Source organism: Cottoperca gobio, chromosome 16, assembly GCF_900634415.1.
Source record: "Cottoperca gobio chromosome 16, fCotGob3.1, whole genome shotgun sequence".
NCBI lineage: Eukaryota > Metazoa > Chordata > Actinopteri > Perciformes > Bovichtidae > Cottoperca > Cottoperca gobio.
In genome coordinates this window covers 4,135,492-4,154,517 of record NC_041370.1, presented here as the reverse complement: position 1 = coordinate 4,154,517, position 19,026 = coordinate 4,135,492, and the positions used below count along the sequence as shown (strand labels likewise).

Here is a 19,026-nt window from a genome sequence, read left to right as displayed (position 1 = left end):
GCTCATGTGAACCAGGTCACACTGGAATAATGTGAAGCAGGATATTTACTGCTCAACCTAATTAACAAGGTCAGCAGTCATGTGGGTTGGACTGCTTGTGTGGAGGAAGTGGAGTGTGTGTTTGTGTCTACGTTAAAGGGTTTCCTTGCAGTGAATCATAATGACCCCCCCCCTTCCCTCTTCCCTCCCACTCCTTTGCCTTTTTTTGTTTCAGTTGCTCCTGAGAAGCCAGTACTCACAAAGCCATCAACTCAGGCCATTTCTGTGGGACAGACGTCCAGCTCTGAGGTGTGTGTGTGTGTATGTGTGTGTGTGTGTATTTCTTTAACTGTATGTACGTCCTGTAGCGTGAGTTTCACGAAGGCTCACATTTTCAATCGACTTTCTTTTGTCCGCCTGTATCAGATTGGAACCTGCGAGGCGATGAACGGACACCCCCAGCCGAGAATTATCTGGTTCAAAGATGACCAGCCGCTGCCTGAGATCAAGGACAGGAGTGAGAGTAAGTGTCCTCTGGCTGTTTGTTAGAACAAGTATTCAGTACAGTACAGTCACAGGCTGTGCAAAGCGGAGGATAATCTGTGTGCTTCCTCTCCGTCAGAGACCCATATGGTTCCCTCGGTGGTGAAGGAGGCCTCCGGTCTCGAAACCGCCAAGAACACCCTGTACATGCAGCCCAGCAGGGCCGACAAGGACTCCGTTTTCTACTGCGTCGTGGAGTTCAGCCTGCCAGGAGGCGAGATCAAACAGAAGAAGTCCAACACCATCACCATCAACCTCAACTGTGAGTGGAGGGACAATCATTTCAATTAGTGAGCTTTACAGGCGCTGCCGGGTTGATGTTGTCACCTTTAGACGAACCAGGCTAGCTGTTTCCCCCCCCCCCCCCCCCGTTTCAAGTCTTTATGCTAAGCTACCCTGCTGCTGGCTGGATCAGTGATCAGACAGCACCTCTAGACCTTTTTAGCACTGTGAGTTCGCTGCTTAGTTATCAACAGTTTCTTACCAGACCAGTTTGCTGTCCTCGCTGCACAAACACATTCAATACTTGTATATAATGACCTCGTTATGCAGCTGTATCAGAATCAGAATATCTTTATTGTCATTATACTCGCGTACAATGAAATGGTTCAGGCTTCTCTCAATGCAAAACAGTAAATAAAGTTATAAAAACAGTTAAAGCAGCCAAGAGAATTCAAAATAAATATAAAAAGTCAGGGGATCACAAAGTAAGTGCAATTGATCCTGAAGGGAACATGAATATCTGTACCAGCTTTCATGGCAAATCCATCCAATTGTTTTTTTTAAGACACTTTACTAAAAGCCAAAAATATCAACATGCTGCCGGCGCTGGAGGAAAAGTCAGCGGATCAGCAAAGTTATGAGGATTTACCCTCTTGGGACGATGGATGTCTGTACAGAATTTCATGGCAATCCATCCAATAGTGATTGAGATATTTATCTGTAAGCCTCCATCCTCGCTTTTTCATTTTAGGGGAAAATAAAATGCTCTGAAACATGGTCAACAAACATCCATTAGTGTTATCTTCATCGGTTGCATATCTTTCCTCCTTCTAAACACTGCACTGGAACTTAATATTCATCTCATGAAGACTGATGAGGTGCTGGGAAAGTAAAACATCCCCTCTGGAATGCCTTGCACATCTCTGATTGATGACACACTGTACAACAGTGTAAATCTATCCAAAGGAGGAATTTTCACCTGTTCCACGTCTGTTCTTGTCCTTCTAGATCCCTCTGAGAAAGCGACCTTTTCCCTACTCAACACTGACCCAGTGAAGGAGGGCGACACTGTCAACATGAAGTGTGAGACTGATGGAAACCCTCAGCCTGAGTTTGACTTCACTAAAGATGTACGTCTGCAGTTTTTAGTTTGTTTGACCGAGAAAGATCTTTTTTCTCCATGTACTCCAACTTTTTTAAATCATTTGTGTTGCTCTCTCACTCAGTCTTTACCCATGTATCTCTCTCTGCCCATCCCTGTTCTTCCACCTTCAGACGAACGAGATCTCTGGTCAGGGAGGTCTCCTGGTGCTGAAATCTGTCAAGCGCACAGACACTGCTGTGTACATGTGCACAGCCACAGATTTCGACAACCTGGATGCTGACCTGAGTGGATCTATCGCCCTCACTGTCAACTGTGAGTGAGCCAAAACACACACACACACACACACACACACACAACTGTAGAATAAACAAAACACACATAAAGAAATAATTTACCTCCTGTTTGTGCAGATTCGGTTTTTGCGGGAAGCCTTCCTTTTCCTTTTTTTAAATCATAGAATTAAAAGGGTTCAAATGGAAAGAGCTTTAATGGAATCCTTTCAGGACGCCGATACCCAATTCAATTTTCCGCAGTTCATCTGTTACTTTAATTTTATCCCAACTAGACTCCCTAATTTGATCGTATCACACATTAATTAAGCGGAGATAGCCTAGAAATAGCAGGGAACAGGCTTAACTTCAGATGAGCGCTTTGCACTTACAAAAACTTAGATATTCTGCTTAGTAAGGTCATTTGAACAGCCTTATTACATGGTTGTTTAAGGAATGAGACGCCTTTTTGATTTCAAGTGGCACTTAGAAGGCCTCGGGTTTCCCGTGTCTTCCTCCCTCTCTCAATCGCTTTCCATTTTCTCTTCGTCAGACATCGACCCTGTGAACGTGACCCCCACCCAACCTCAAGTCATCATGCTTGGAGACAAGGTGGAGTGGCAGTGCAAGACCAAGGCCTCCGCTGCGCACACTGTTCAGTGGAAAAAGGTGCGCTTAATGTCTTTCTCTACCTTCCCTTTACGTCTACTTTCAAGGAGAAGTGGAGAAGTTCCTCATCTGTCCAATGTATGTCTAAGCATTCCTAGATAACTGTTTCTGTGTCATTCTTACATATTAACACTTCCTGGGGCTCCATATTCAGACATTGTGTGATTCTGCTCATGACATTGAACTCATTGGATAAAACTACTGTGACACGTACAGTAACTTACTTAGTGTTGCAGCTGCCGTACAGCTCTGGATCCATTGGACACATTGCTTCCTTTAAAGACAGTTGTGGCCCCGCTACACAAGCTGCATTGTGATGTGTCCAGATGCAGCAGCTGGTGAGCGCACACTGGTGTCCGTTCCATTTGGTGTGAGCGCCGACAAATACCTTTTTTGGGCCAGCGCCCCCCTACCCATTATCGAGGTCCCTTACAAATAAAATGTAGGCTTCCTGTTTGTCTCCCCTGAATTCTAATGTTTATTTATAATTTATATTACATATTGATTATATTAATTTAGTATTTAAATTCTTATAATATTTTTCTTATTATTAGTTATTACTATATTATGTTATTATAAAAACTCAAATTCTCTGAGATTGAAGTTACATAATAACATTTCAAAATAATAATAAATATTATATTATTAAACAAATGTTTTGTTGTTTTTACCTTCAATTGCCCTGATACACCATGTACCCAGGGAGAAAACAAAGACATTTTATTAAGGAGTGTTAAACAAATGCAACGGTAAGAAGATTCAAACTTTAATCGGTGTCATAGACTGCAGCCAATCAGAGACTGCAGCCAATCAGAGACGGGTCAGACATTCAAACTGTAACCGGTGTTAAACACAGCAGCCTCAGAAATGTGAAACAATTTGCACTCTTAAGTGATCCAACGATAAAGCACAAAGTCTGAGGCGCTGCCCACCCCAGCGGAACCCTGTGTTTTATTTTATATAAATATATAGTGCCAAATGTGCTCTGCTGGTGTTAGCTCTGCCGGTGTTAGCTCTGCTGATGTTAGCTCTGCTGGTGTTAGCTCTGCTATAACGTTAGCTCTGCTGGTGTTAGCTCTGCTATAACGTTAGCTCTGCTGATTGTTAGCTATGCTGATTGTTAGCTCTGCTGGTGTTAGCTCTGCTGATTGCTCTGCTGATTGTTAGCTCTGCTGCTACAAGCAGCCAGAGTGCAGCTCGTCTGCTGCTGGTCCAAGTCCCGACCAGAGTGTTAGTGTTTTAACATTAATTCAGATTAGTTTTATTCATGGTGTATCTTTGGAATAACATTAATGCTTTCGAGCAGTGGTGGCTGCGGGGGGGCGGCGCTTGTTTTTGTTTTTCAAGCAACACTTTATTGCTCAGCAAAATAACAATAAGAGTCTAAAAACACACAATGTTAACTTTATTCAAACACACTCTACTCGTCCTTTCAGCTCGTACAGTTTGGCATGTTTCGTGCTATAATGCAGCTCGAAAGCCTTTTCCATGACCGATAGCGCGTCCACACAAACACTGGCCTTTTACTTCCACAAAGAAATAATCTTTCGTCCATTTCTCCTGGAACATTCCGCATCCAGCTTTCTCCTTGTTACTCTCGCCATGCTGCGGTCGCTGATGTCAATGATCGTTTTGTTTAATATTGAAGGTTTTGACATGACGTGACCACGTGATGTGACATGTTCTGGGTTAGAACTGACATGTTCCGCTCGTGTTGTGTTCAAGGACCCTGACCTTGGCCAGGAAAAACAATCAGTCGCCGGTTATATTCTATATCTGACTAGAATTGGATACATTTTTTTGGAGTAGATTTTTTGCGTGTGTTTATGAATTACCTCGCGGGCCGTACACACAAACGCCCCCCAAAGACACGTGAACGCCCTCCTTTCTAAAATATTGCTTCCAGCGCCCCTCGACGTCCTCTGTACGCCCCCTGGGGGGGGGGGGGGGGGGGGGGGGTGGGGGCGCTGCACCCCCGTTGAGAACCCCTGATCTAGATCATTAAAACAATTTGGAGTTTGCGTACTCGGTGTGCAGCAGGCTAAAGGTAATGGCTACAAAAAGAACTCCTTCTAGTGTCTCTTTTCTATGGAAAGCAAAATATGTGCAGTAAACATGCCAAAGAAAAGATGATTTGTTCAACTGGATAACCACAAATCAGCATTGCAGCAGTGGTGTTTTTGGTATTTTGGTATTCACTTCCTCTCCTCCACTTGTTATGTGCAGAATGTTCCTCCTGTGTCAAGCCTGTTGTTGTATCTATTGTTGTGTCTCCTGGGTGTGATAGAAACTCACCGACTTCTGGTTTTCTGGGTAGAGAATGTGTTTATTCGTAGTAAGAAGGATTCCTCTGAGAAGAAATTTAGAGGAATTGCAAGAGACAGGTTCATTATGGAGGACGGACTTTGATCTGTTATCACTACTACGCATTGGAACAGTGTGTGTGAAGGTTCTTCTTCTGCTTTCCCAGCATAGCTGCGCTCCTTCAGACTAGATATTCACAATGCTGGTCTAGACTCATATTCACGCGCGGAGAATAGAAAGATAGAATTGAAGGCTGATGGCGTGTCTCGAATTGGTTTTATTTTGCCTCCCGGAGCTTTGATGTTTTCGGGTTGTCCGTCCGTCTGTCTGCCTTGCCTCATTCTCGTAAACCTGGTATCTCAAGGCCAAACGCCAGAAGGGAATCTCTTCAAATTTTGCACAAACATCGACTTAGACTCAAGGATGAACTAATAAAAATGTGGTGGTCAAAGGTCACTTTGACCTCACATACGTCCAATTATCGTGAATGCGATATCTCAGGATCCGAATTTCTTAAAAGGATAAACTGATTGGAATTTGAAGGTCAAAGGTCAAGGTCACTGTGACCTCACTTGGTCATAACTCACAAATTCATACGCTAATTATGACAATTTCAAACAAATGTCTAAAAGGATAAAATGATGAGATGATAACATTTTGGACAGACATGGACTAGTTTGTAAACGGGAAATTGACTGTTGAATTCTAGTTTCTGTGTGTGTTTTCCTCCAGGGCTCTGAGGTGCTCTCACAGGACGGCATGCTGTCGATACAAGATGTTTCCTATGATAAAGCTGGAGAGTACATGTGTGTTGGAGCCGTGCCATCTGTGCCAGGACTGACAGCCCAGACTAGTGTAAACCTCACTGTCAAAGGTACCAGACGCTCACAGACATACACACAGACATGCACAGCCTTCTTCAGGAAAGCCTTCTTTCAATCACATCAACATCTGTATGGTTATACACACACACACACACACACACACACACACACACACACACACACACACACACACACACAGCTAAATTTACAAAACTTTGTCCTCTGCCAGTAACCTTTAGAAGTATGAGGTCTACTGCTCAGGAGCTGCAAAATAAATGTTAACACACACTTTTTCTAAAGAACCCACCCTATGCCACACACACACACACACACACACACACACACACACACACACACACACACACACACAGGATGTGAGGGGAGAATGTGTGGCTTCCTGCACTGTTGATCATTTAGTTTTAGTATGAGATAATTAGTGTGTGTAAAGAGTTCAGATGGAATCAACTCATCTTTTGCCATGAACGTAAACATGTAAATTAATAATTTTTTTCAAGTTCAACTTTTTATTTTAAGACCACTTTACTTGTAAAAAGTATTCTTCTGCCTTGAAGGCTTTTGTCTGGAAATGAATGTGCTGCTGAAAGTTCACCCAACTTATAAAATGAAGTTATAGCGAAACATCATCAGCATATTGGCAGATCCCCCAGGATGCATAAATACAACTCTCCAGAGATCTTTTTCTGTAGTTTGCAGAAAACAGACATGATGGAAACTTGCTGCTTGTGTTTTATTTTTACAACTCAAGATTACTTTTAAGACTTAAGTTCAGTTAACTCATATTTTTAAGAGAGCAAGGGAATATATGGGATCATTTTAACCAGCCTAACCCTTTTGACAGTGTGCGTGTTTGAGCTTTTGCTTTGTTGTTTATATACCAAACGTTCCCCCGTGTTCACTGGCTTTCTCAAACCCTTTCCAGGATCGCCGATGATCGAGACTCCCGCTATTGGAACAGTGGATAAGGAAGGAGACATGGTGGTTCTGATGTGCACGGCTTGGGGCTATCCTGCTCCGCAGTTCACCTGGAAGCCCTCAGGAAAAGAGGTACGAATGTAAAAACACATTCAAAAGAAATTAAATAATAATAAGCAGATGTAATTGCTATTTTCCTGGTAGGGTTGCATAAGTGTTTTAAAAGAGTGGCAAAGTTGTATTGCAAACAAACAGAGCTTTCACTACCAGCGTTTTTATTTGGGTCAATATGTGAAGTTTGGCAGGATTTTTCACAACATCTGAAGATCATCTTGATAGGCTGGTTGTTAGACTTCAAAAGCAATATATAAAGAAGAGAGCAAAACTGCTCGTGGGGCTATGGAAAGTAATATTTTATTCAAATATTTCATATTGATGTGATAGTTAAGAAGAAAATCCCATACGAAGCAGCTTGAAACGTACAGTGGGTACACAGCTTCATGATTAAAACACTACATCAAATAAAGTGATAAAGTGAGATCAAACTTTTATGATCCTTCTGAAAAATCTGATAGTTTCAGAAGCAAATAGTGATGTTTGTAAGATCAAAGAGGGGAGATATTTCAGCTTTCACAACTGACTGTTTTTAAGATCATATCTTGATGTTTAAATGAGAATCAGGGGAAGTAGTATGGAATAAAGCAGTGTGCCAAATGAAAGGAAAGAAAGAAAGAAAATCTGCCACAAATATAGGCAATAAATGAGGATGGAATATGTAAAGATGTCTTCTCTTTCCCTCCGTGCGTCGCTCCTGCCAGTCAGTATCAGTGGAAGGTAATAAGGTGGTGAGCAGCGTGACCCTGGAAGCCACGGCCGAGATCATAAAGGACGGCGTGACCTGCGAGGTCTCCAACGAGCACGGCACAAGTAGCACGATCCTCCTGGTGTCTCTCAAAAGAGGTCAGTGTCAGGAGAGGACGGCAACAACAATGCTACATTATCTCCTTCACCTGTCCTTCACTTTCCCTCACTGCAAGCTTTAGACATTAATGATACTTAGATGAGATGATACGATAGATTTTTGCTACATTTGCTATTAGCTAACATGTCAGTGAAGAGTAAAAATAATGTGCAATATGTTTGCCTCCTAAAACTGTCGCTATTGAAAGTTATGCTCAGGCTTGTGATTCTACACGGGCTTCCTGCGTATTTGAAGTCGTTCGTACATTAGAAGTTTTAATAATCTGATTTAGTAAATCACTAATTTGCTAATACTTGCTAACAATTTCACGAACAATCTTTAATAAACTGGTGCAACCAAATCCAGGTTTCTTTTGCTCTCTTACCAGCACCATAACCTGCAAACTAAACTCCCCTTTCGTCTTTTTATTCTCCTCTCTTTCAGCAATTGACAACTCGGCCGACAGAGGTAGAGCCTTCTCCCTTCTCCTCCTCCTCTCCTCCCTTCTTCTCTCAGGACTCTTTGTTGTACAGACCCTGTAATTTAGAAATCCCCCCTTCATCCATCTCTTATAGCCCCTGCCCCTCCATCACACACAAATATATATATATATACACCCACACACACACACACACACGCACACACACACGCGCGCGCACACAACTCCCTCCGTTGTACTGTAATCTTGTATATTTGCGCTCTTGCTACCAAACACTGTGGATATGTATATTGTTATTCTTCTTCTCTTGTCACCTTTGTATGATGTCTGTCCTATATTTTGTGGATGCTACTACAACTTTCTTGTGGCCCCTAGGGGACAATAAAGGAATCTATTCTATTCTATTCCTTCCTTTCCTCTCTTTGTTTCTTCACTGTGTCTCCTTTTTGGTCTGCTCTTCTTTCCGACTGCCTTCTTATTTCTCGCTTCTTCCCTTTCCACTCACCGGGGTGCCGTGTGTGGGATCTAGTAACCTTAGCTGTTGTGTGTGTCTGCTCTTAGTGGTGTGTGTGTGGTTGTTGCTTTGCTATGCTATGGGACTGAGAAACTCTCTTTCTCTCAAAGTGCTGCTCTCTGGAAACCCCGTGCTTAAGTCAGGTCTGTATTGCTAACCCTATTGACATGTGTATGGCGTTCGTCTAGAACTGTAAGTCACTGTGTGTGTGCGTGTGCGTGTGTGTGTTTATGTACGTGTGCACACAGTATTAATGTATTCGTGTTTACAAGAGCTACTGTGTTTGTGTATCCATGCTTGTATTACTTTAGTTGAGAGGACAGACTTTAAATCAGGAGTTTATTTGAGGGCGGAAAAGGAAAAGTACGTTGTGATGCCTTCATCCTTCACAACTTGAAGTTTAACAATTATTTTCCTTTTTTAATGAGTCGTTTGGTCTCTGAAATGTTAGAAAACAGGGGAAAAGGACAAACTTCTAAAGCCTAACAAGTCTTGTTTTGCCCAAAAAAACATCAAATTATCAATTTAGTACCACATTGTTTTAGTGGAAATGTAATGTGTACTGATAAAAGAAAATAATGGACAATATGAAAGCAAATAACCTTTCCTCCACTTTGCCCTTTATTTAGTTTATCACCTCAGAACCGGCATGTTTACACCACGGCTACTTATAACAACCGAAAAAGAGAGAAAGGTTATCTTTAAATTTGCATCCGTTATTTAACCCACTTTAAAGGAAGAGTTTGACAGGAAGTCACTGCTCCACCAAATACACATGAGATGTTACATGTTAATTAGTAAACGTTAGAGGTGCTAGTCGGCAGACTTTCGACATAGCTCGATGTTTCCCATTGTTTCAAGTCTGTATGCTAAGCTAAGCTCACCGTCTCCCGGCTCCCGCTCAGCATATAACGGGTGAAACAGTGGTATCCAGCTTCTCATATAAATCATATAAAGTATATTTCCTGAAAGTTGAACTATTCCTAATGTTCCTAATGGCCATATATATATATATATATATATATATATATATATATAATATTCACATGGTGTCGACGCTGGCCTTTAAAACACTTTATAGTTATAGTTTATGTAGCAAATCTTCTAAAGTTATTGGAGCGTCATGTCCTCACAGGGATAGTAATACAAGTGTAGGTGTATGGGTGAGTATGTTCAGTGTTGTTTTCTGGCTCTGGTCACATGTCGAGTATTATCTGTGAGTATTCAGGCCCCGTCTTCGGGTCTCTTAACTTTTCAGTCACTGCATTCAAAAGTTAGACTAACCCCACATCCCCACTCCCGCTCCTTCTCCTCTCCACCCGTCCATCCATCCGTTGTCTTCATCTGGACACCCACCCTCTCCCCCTCCCCTCTCCCCCATCCTGTCACCTCGTCTCTCCCTCCTGTGGTACACCAAATGAAATGATTTCCCTCCCCTTGCCTCCCCCTCTTCTCTCCCACGAATCAAACACCACCACCTCCCCTACACCCCTCATGATTCCTCTCTCCCTACCACTGCCCCCTTCAAAATCAAATAAACTCCCTCCCACCTCCTCCTGTGATGAATCCTTCACCCCCCCCCCTCCCCCACACACCTTCCTCCCTCCTCTGTCCTCCCTCCACCATCCCACTATCCACCCCTCCCTCCATGTGTCACTCCATTGCGGCGCTGTAGCTGACAAGCAGCAGGGAGGCTCCAGCGGGGTGGTGATAGCCGTGGTGGTGTGTGTTCTGCTGCTCCTGCTGCTGGTGGCTCTCATCTACTTCCTGAACAAGAAGAGCAAACTGCCCTGCAGCAAGAAGGACAAGAAGGAAGTGTGAGTATACGAGAGGGGGAGGGAGGGAGGGAGGGAGGGGGCAGGTGGACAGAAGGGATTAATGCTAGTAGTGATTACCTCTTGTGACTCAATCACCACTAAAGGTAAACTGCACGATGGTGGATCCATCATACTTTCTTTCTTTGACGCTCTCTCTCTCTCTCTCTCTCTCTCTCTCTCTGCAGGGCCAGCGGAGAGGTGAACAACGACATTGTGGTGGAGATGAAGACGGACAAGGCCAACGAGGAGGCCGGTCTCCTCAAGAGACCGTCCACACAACAGGTCAGGCCAATGGACACAGACACCAAGGGGTTAAAGGTTCACGGACCTGGCTTTACTTACGTCTGCGTTCATAAATGGGACTCTTTCGCTAGTGGGGACAGCGCAGTGGATGAAAACAAAGCTATTGGAATGGGCTTCAGGAAAACTCTCTAAAGCCTGTAGTCATGTTTTGGGTGAAAATGTAGTTTAACAAAGTAGAATCACAATTATCTGGAGGTGTAGAAGCAAGAAATAATAACTTAAAAGAAGTATTATAGTCAGAAATCCTATTTTTGCGATGGTCAGTCACGAGCGTGAAGTCAGTTTCAGTTCAAACAGAGCAGGTTTTTGAGAAAGCAGCTGATGGAGCGTGACGGCTGTACAGAGTCTTCTGAAAATGTCATCACAAATGTAAAACATTTCATCATGAAATGTATGGCGGTGGCATATTTGACAGCAATGCAAAAGGCAGTTTAAGCAAGTGTTGTTTTTATGTGATTTCTGAAGCTGCTGACATTTCAGAACTGCGGGGAGATTGCACGCACATTTTCTTTTTCAAATCGACAAAATGAGATGTAGAAGTCGGTCTCTCCAAATGCTATGCAGTGATGTTTCTTTCCTGAGATGTCATCAAACAATTATTACCCCAACTGTCTTCTGAAAGGCTGCAACCTCAGACAGATTTATTTCACTCCGAAATCTTTTCCAACAGATTTATTCACATGTCTTACCAAGTACACAAATACACGTACGCTTATAATGCTTACAGCTTGTAACGCCAGCTGCAGAACACATGACGGTGATACAGAGTCAGCACTCTAATAAAAGCATGCACAATGCATTACACAATGCATGCAATGCCCCCGAAATACCTTCCAAATATAAAATGTAAAAGATTGTTTCACAGATTGTCTATGTGTTTACAAGCATCAGTTACTCATTAGAGGACTTTTGAACAATTAATATCAAATGTACTCATTTAAATCCAAGTTAAAGGAAGATAATGGAATAAATAGAGTGTTTCTTATCGTATTTCTCTTTCTTTCTGACAGTGATGAAACAAGACAATGAAAGTAACCGACCGAGGGATGAAGGGAAGGAGGAGAGCCGTTATGAAGACAACAGGGCTATTTTTTATTCACTACACAAGACTGGACAGCAAGAGGTGGAACATGGACATTGGTTTGTTTTGGGACCTCGTGGAAAGCACGTCATGGCATCGGTTATGCCTGTTTTATAACCCGTAGAGCTTTCTGCATGGAGTTTCTCCTTCTTTATTAGAGATAGGGTTGCCCGTAAAGATTGAACTCCATCCATTTATGCCACTGCAGGTTTAAAACCATGTGCAAAATCACTGGATGACTTTATTACCATCATTTGGTTCTTCCTCACCAATCACTTCTTTGGTCGACTCTTCTACAGAATAGAGCTGCACGGCGAGGCCTGGCTGACACAATCCAAACACAGTGGCAGAATCGTCCTTATCTGCCCCAAATTAAACACAAAATGCCATTAAGCCACTGTGTTTATTCTGGAGTGTGTCTCCATGCAAGTGTCTATTCTGCCTTGGAGTCTGCACTTAAATTCTGTGCTCTCTGCTGAGTATATTTGGGAGGAAATTATCACACGGTGCCATTCTGTTATTTCTTTCACCAAGTGATGATTTACGCTCCAAACATTTAATCTCTCAGCCCATTGTTTGGCGCACACGGCTGTAACATTTCCGCTTAAAAAAGCTCTGTTTTTGCTTTTGTGCCGTTTGTTTAATTGCATTTTTTTGCCACCTGTGAATGTTTTTGTTTTTTTCCCCCAATATCCCTAATTAGTTTTCTGCAGAAAAAGCCCAGGCATTTAATAACACCAATCTCTTTTTTTAAATTGCTTGCCTTTTTAAATCCAGCTAAAAAGCCACCAAACAAGCAAGCTATTAGGTTGTACAAATTCGTTCTTGCCTGCATACTTGTATATTTTGTTAGCACATCAATTGTTGGCTTTGCTCTCTCTGTTTTCTCTGTAAATTCAAATACTACTATTACCCTATCAAGCGGGAGGTGTGCTGCGCGTGAGGTGGAGTTCAAAGTGTCTGTGGTTACTAAACTGATGCTTTAGGACCGTAATTGCTGCCGTTCCTGACCGAGTCTTTCAGTTCTCTACTCCGGGATGAAAGCTCACGAGCGCAACGCTTCTGCTCAGACAGACCAATTATTATCGGCTTTCACTGTAAAGTTGTTGGAATTTGGCGAAATGGTCGACAATCTAAAACTGGGGCCTGCTGTGTTGTTGTGACAACAAAATGGGACTTTCAGGGGCTGCGACGCAGTAGTCACAGATTGACCTGTTTGGAAGAATAACTGGTTCACTCTAGTTTGACACAAGCAGGGAAGGGATGGGAGGTATCGGGGGTTGTTGAGTGTTTCTGTGTTCAGGTACGCAATACTGGCATTGTTTTCCCCCTACACTGCCGACAGGCCAGAGAGCCGACGTGCCCTTTTACTTTGTTGTACACTGGAACAAATGGCCTTGTTTTTGTTTTTTTAAGAATGTCACCTCAAGCCACTATCTTTGCCCACAAGGCTAATGTCTGTCTACTGATTTTGCCATATTGACTGTTAGTAAACCTGTGATGGCAGGCAAAGATAAATAAAGTAAACGTGGGTCTTTTCTTTCCTTTTTTTTTAATGTTTTATATAAAATATTGTGGTTTAAAAAAAAGTTGTTGTTTTTAGAAAGGGGGATTCTTAATTTTGGAACTACTGAGTTTTCATTTTTTCCATGCTTTTCCACTCACTCTGAGAGAAGAGAGAATTGTTGTTGTTTGTTTATTTAGGATTCTTTCCTTTAGGAGATATTCTCAGTGCTTTACTTCTCTCTGTACTGTATACTGTATATTTTGTGGTACGCTGTTGTGACCTCTGTGGTGTGTTGATGTATCTTTAGATTTTGTTCCAGCTGTGTAGAATTTATAATGAAACAAAACTCAAGAAAACCAATCACAGCTCCATATTCTCTGTGTTTTATTCCCATCTCTGCAACAGGCGATTTGCAAAAAAGAAAAGCTGTTTAGTGATATATCTCTCGATATGTTTTAACGTTATCACAAACTGGGACCACATTTGTTTAATTTTTTAGATACACAAAGTGTGTCTGGCCATATGATAAGGCAACTGAAACCCTTACACACCATTGAACATCGTCTGTGAAGTCTTCACACATCGGACCCAAAAAGCAAATCAGAAATCAAACAGCTTTTGATGTCATCATCCGTGTATGCTTTTTTTATTACACTTCCTAGAAGACGACATCTAAAATTGATTCCTAGCTGGCAACCAAAGTCTAATCTCTTCGATATAACCGGCATTATGTAAATCCCACTCACATTGATTGATCCCATGATTTGTTGTGACAGAAACAGAACACTTGTGGAAGCTCATGTTTTTACATTGATAACTGCTTACGGGACGGGCTCGCCGTCTGCCGGCTTCATGATGCGGCGCTCTCTCTCGTCGCTTTCATGTTTAAAAAAAAAAAAGACTTGAAATGAAGCCATCAATCATCAGCAAATTGCCGTGCCGCTTTATACATTGATTGGTAACAGTTAGTTGGATTACTCTTATCAATAGCATCTACAATCATAATTGACAATTTGAGAACTCACATATCAAAACCAAACATTAATGAAGGGATGAAAGGATTTCTCCTAAATCTAAACTAGGCTGTTTTCCTCCCCTCCCTCTAATAGTACGCTTACATAACAGTGTAACCTTGTACCACTATGCATAGCAGGCTGTCTGGTTACGGGCCTATCAGCGTTATTGTCCTAACACACCCCCCCCCCTGCTCTGCTAGCTCTTCCATTAGGAAATTAAAAGTCTCCCATCAACCCCGAGGAATCTGTGCCCTGAATACTAAGCAGCAAAGAGAGACGCGCGCTGTATGAGCGTATTGGTTGAACGAAGGAATTTATGGAAATTGTAAATAAAGAGTGTCAGTGTCATCCCCCGCTGATGTGATGGACGTGTGGTTACAGACTACAAAACCTGCAACGAAACCTTCAAACCTTTGTTTTTCCAGATGCTTTTCCACCAAGGAAAACAGTATCTCAGATACAATGAACATTTAAAATGTCTATAGCATTAATATTATAATAGATATATATAAATATAGATGAAGATATATATATATACATGCATATACATATCATCCAAACACAGTAAATACAATATTTATAGTCAATAAATGCGAAAAGATATCAAATGTTGTGATGATGTGATATAAATGTGGCTTAAAGACATTCGACCACCTGATGACCTGATGAGCTGCCACAAGTAGAAAACAGCAAACAAGGTACGTTTTGTTTACTTCACTTTTGTTATAAAACCAGTAAAGTGTACTATGAACAAGTTACTTGAGTAAAGAAACCAATCAGGCTCCTCTGAAACAGTAATGAGTTTTACAAGCAGCCATTTTGGATGTATTTAGGCCACTGACCATCACTTAGCTTAGCACGTAGCACTGCACACAGTCCTCACAGCTACAGCTGCAGGGTTTGCACACAATGCTGAACAAAATGTGATTCCTGAATGTAGGCCTAAAGCTAGCATGCTAGCTAATAATACATAACAAAGATAACTGATAGCGGTGCTGTATTTTGCTTTACTTATATTTTGCTTGAGGCTAGTGAAATGTAATTAACTAGAACAGTAGAGAAGAACCATTAAGTAAGTGAACTCAGTAATGCTATATACAGCTAACTTAAGTTTGCTAACATTAGCCAACGTAAGCTACTGGTCATACCAGGACAAGGAGCGTACTTAGGAATTAAGCTTTTATTTTGAAAGTGGAATATTGTGTTATTCCTCTTTTAAATGTAAAACCAGGTGTGTGATATGTTTTTTTTGGTATGTGTGTGTGTGTGTGTGTGTGTGTGTGTGTGTGTGTGTGTGTGTGCTTTCAGTCTTGCTAACAATGAGGGGGATTACTGTCATTCATTTCAGTGTCCTTCCCTTTCTCCTCCCTCGACCGACTGTGAGTTGTCCTGCTGGGTTTAGTTACAGTAGCTTTAAACTGATTTAGCCATTTAGTCTATTGAGGGATGACAACCACTGTCCGTCCCCTCCGCCTGCTCCACCCGGATCTGATGGCTACTCAGTAGCACTTGGCTCCAAATCAGCCACAGTATACACACACACACACACACACAGAAATAGACACACTATGTATGCAGCGCTGTTGAGATGAACAGGTTGAACAAGGCTCTGGTGGCTGCCTCGCTGACATATGTGCTCCATCATTCTACATAATCAGCACACACATACAGTTTGAACACACAACCCGAAGAGCAATGAGGCAAGCAGAAGTTCAGCGTAGATGTAGAGATTATTGGTGGACCGGTTGTGTCAAGGGAGGAAGGGAAGGAAGAAGATAATTGATAGAGACTTAAAAAGGCAGAGGAGAAAAAAGGGAAAAATCTAGATGGGAGTGAAAATGGATTTAAAGGAGGCAGCGGGAGGGGAAGTAAGGAGGTAATGGTGTAGTGTATGAGGGGTCAGGATGAGAGGAAATGAAAGTAGTGATTGGTGACGAAGGAGAAAACAGAAGAGGCTTTGTTAAGAGGTCATAAATCTACATTGGACTTTGAAAAAATAAAACGGGAGGGAGGAGGAAGAGGAAGGAGGAGGATGGGAGGTAAAGAGTGAAGGTGTACAGCAGAGAGGTAGACATAGATAAAGAATGAAAGAGCGCTTGTGTAATAAATGTGTTTATCTCCCTCACTCCTAACGTTTAATATCCTGTGTGGCTTGAATGTGTTGACTGTTTGGGTGCGATTATGAGAGACATTACACAGAGATGGTGCCTGTGTACTCAGTAAGTGTGTGTCTGTGTGTGTGCTACACCCGCCTGTGTGAGCCTGCATTTGTTTTTCTGTATTTCTGATATCGATCTCGCGGCACGGAAGATTTGTTTCATTGATCGTATCTGAGAGTGTGCTATTAAACCGAGTGGCGTCCGATCTCCCGCCGCCCGAGCTTCGGCGAGTGTGTGAGTGTGTGTCACTCAGAAGTGCCAGGCCACCTGTGGGATGTTTGGTTATTACGGCACAGCTGGGCTTGCTTTCATTTTAATTGGTTCGGCTACTTTGTGTTGTGCCTGAAGAAATGAGAGGCACATACGACAGACAGCAGGGTTTATATGCTAAAGAGTGTCAAAACAACTGGGCCTATAAATAAAGAATTGATGTGTCGAAGCAAGAATGTGACGGGAGATTGAGAGCTGCTTTTATGTGCTTCACTTCCTTTAAGTTCGTCATGGTGGCATGGAGGGAGTTCATTTCGAGTCAAAAGTCACTTAAATGTTCCAAGAGAGGCTGAGATCAACTGCAGGATGTCCTTACGGATCAATAATGTTTCATTACTATTTATTCTTCTCTTATTCGAACGCATCAGGCAAAAGGTTTTAGTATCAAAATCCCAAGTTTCACTTTGTAGTAGTGGAAGGTTGTGTAAATAAAGGAAAACTAACATCATAAATAACATTAAGACGCTCAGATCTGTTTTTTTGTTTTGTTGGTTTACCATTTAGTTGTATATGAATGAAAAACTACTCGCTCTATACAAAGTGACACCTTCTTTAAGAGCTCATTGAAGTAGCTGAAAACCAATCAAGCTCAAAGTTAGGAAGCAAAAACATCCATAGTTATAATTTAATAACAGTTCTTAAAGCTTATTCTGCTGCATCAGGACAGTGCTGGTGTGATCATGTTTGATTGACAGGAGCAACATAAACAAATAATCCGTCATCTAATTGTGATATTTTGCAAATTACAGATTGCATTTTGGATCAGAAATATTAGTTTTGATTCGTCGAACACTCGACCTGCAGGATGCCGCCACATGTAGATTCAAGACTTTTGAAAAGTTGCATGAATATTCTGTATTTTAGACCATGAAAAGAACACGTATCATGTCACACACATGTCCAGGTACAGGTGCACACCATGCATGGTGTCTCCCTACCTTTAAACCCGTCTGGAAGTAACAGCAGTAGTCTGGATGGACCTGCACCTGCAGTACGGTGGTGGGTTGTTTTAAAGGGGAAAGAACCCAGACATACTTGAGAGGTAGACCACCAATCAGATGAGCTTTACTGTAAGATCTTCTGATGAACTGCAACAAGGACTCGATCCTCTGCATACTGATAGAGTACTGTAGATACATTTGTGTTTGCACGTAGTCGTCACACACTATGAAACTCACAGGTAAAACAAATCATTTCCCCCGGGGCCCAGTAAAGAAGAGCGAGAGAGATAGAGAGAGAGAGGGAGGGAGAGAGAGAGAGATCAGAGAAGAAAGTCAGCGTTAACAGAAGAGGAAAGAGAGAGAAGGGCCCGCAGGAGCTGAAGAGCAGCTGTTGAGAGCTGCTCCTTGGAGAACTTCTGTACATGCTACAGGCTCCTCCCATTGGCTAACATTACAGCACAGCAGCTGTCTGGAGAATAAAACACACACACACACTTGCACACTTGTGCTTTTGGTGATGATTCACACTCAGAAATGTGGTATCCCCACGCCGACACACAGAAATGAAATGTACGCAAACACATACCTTGAACGTGTACTGTGTGTGTGTGTGTGTGTGTGTTACACCGAGGCTTCTGAGATGGCGTAAATATCTGGAAGCATGTTGAGTTGTGCAGCTTAATGAAAGAGTAGCACATTCTTTGCACTTGACCTTGTTGCCAAACTCTCAATACACCTTAAAAGAAAAAACACACACACACACACACACACACACACACACACACACACACACACACACACCTGCCTGAGGCCACACAGAGCCAAGAAAAACAGTGGTTGCATTTACATCATCCATCCAGCTACATCGCTTCTTTTGATTTCATCACACATGTGTATACACACACACACACACACACACACACACACACACACACACACACACACACACACACACACACATACACAAAGTATTTGTCTCCCTTGTGTGTTGTTACAGTTATAACAGTGACAGCGAGAGCGACTTAAGGCCTCCCAAGAGTGCACCTGATAATTACTATCATGTGCTCCACTGACTTACTAATGGAGCTTTGCTTTTATATCCCACCCTGTCCTCCTCTTCTTTCTTTTTTTCGCTCTCGTATTCACCCTCGTCTCTCCTGCTGTCGGAAT

The 19,026-nt window shown here is 42.2% G+C and overlaps 1 protein-coding gene across 3 annotated transcripts in view; it reads left to right on the top strand.

Moving 5' to 3' along the window:
* The window catches only part of bcam (basal cell adhesion molecule (Lutheran blood group)), a 46,019-nt gene extending 32,176 nt beyond the window's left edge, over positions 1-13,843 (top strand). The window contains exons 4-17 of one of the 3 annotated variants that reach the window (XM_029451924.1): positions 215-288; positions 406-502; positions 602-784; positions 1,753-1,874; positions 2,020-2,161; positions 2,672-2,787; positions 5,824-5,965; positions 6,856-6,980; positions 7,667-7,808; positions 8,254-8,277; positions 8,873-8,905; positions 10,438-10,579; positions 10,765-10,861; positions 11,893-13,843. In XM_029451924.1, the coding sequence (XP_029307784.1) occupies positions 215-288; positions 406-502; positions 602-784; positions 1,753-1,874; positions 2,020-2,161; positions 2,672-2,787; positions 5,824-5,965; positions 6,856-6,980; positions 7,667-7,808; positions 8,254-8,277; positions 8,873-8,905; positions 10,438-10,579; positions 10,765-10,861; positions 11,893-11,895 (1,442 nt within the window). In that variant the 3' untranslated portion in view covers positions 11,896-13,843. The remainder of the gene's footprint in view (positions 1-214; positions 289-405; positions 503-601; positions 785-1,752; positions 1,875-2,019; positions 2,162-2,671; positions 2,788-5,823; positions 5,966-6,855; positions 6,981-7,666; positions 7,809-8,253; positions 8,278-8,872; positions 8,906-10,437; positions 10,580-10,764; positions 10,862-11,892) is intronic. The other 2 variants (XM_029451925.1, XM_029451926.1) reach the window with 2 other exon arrangements.
* Positions 13,844-19,026: the final 5,183 nt, after the last annotated feature.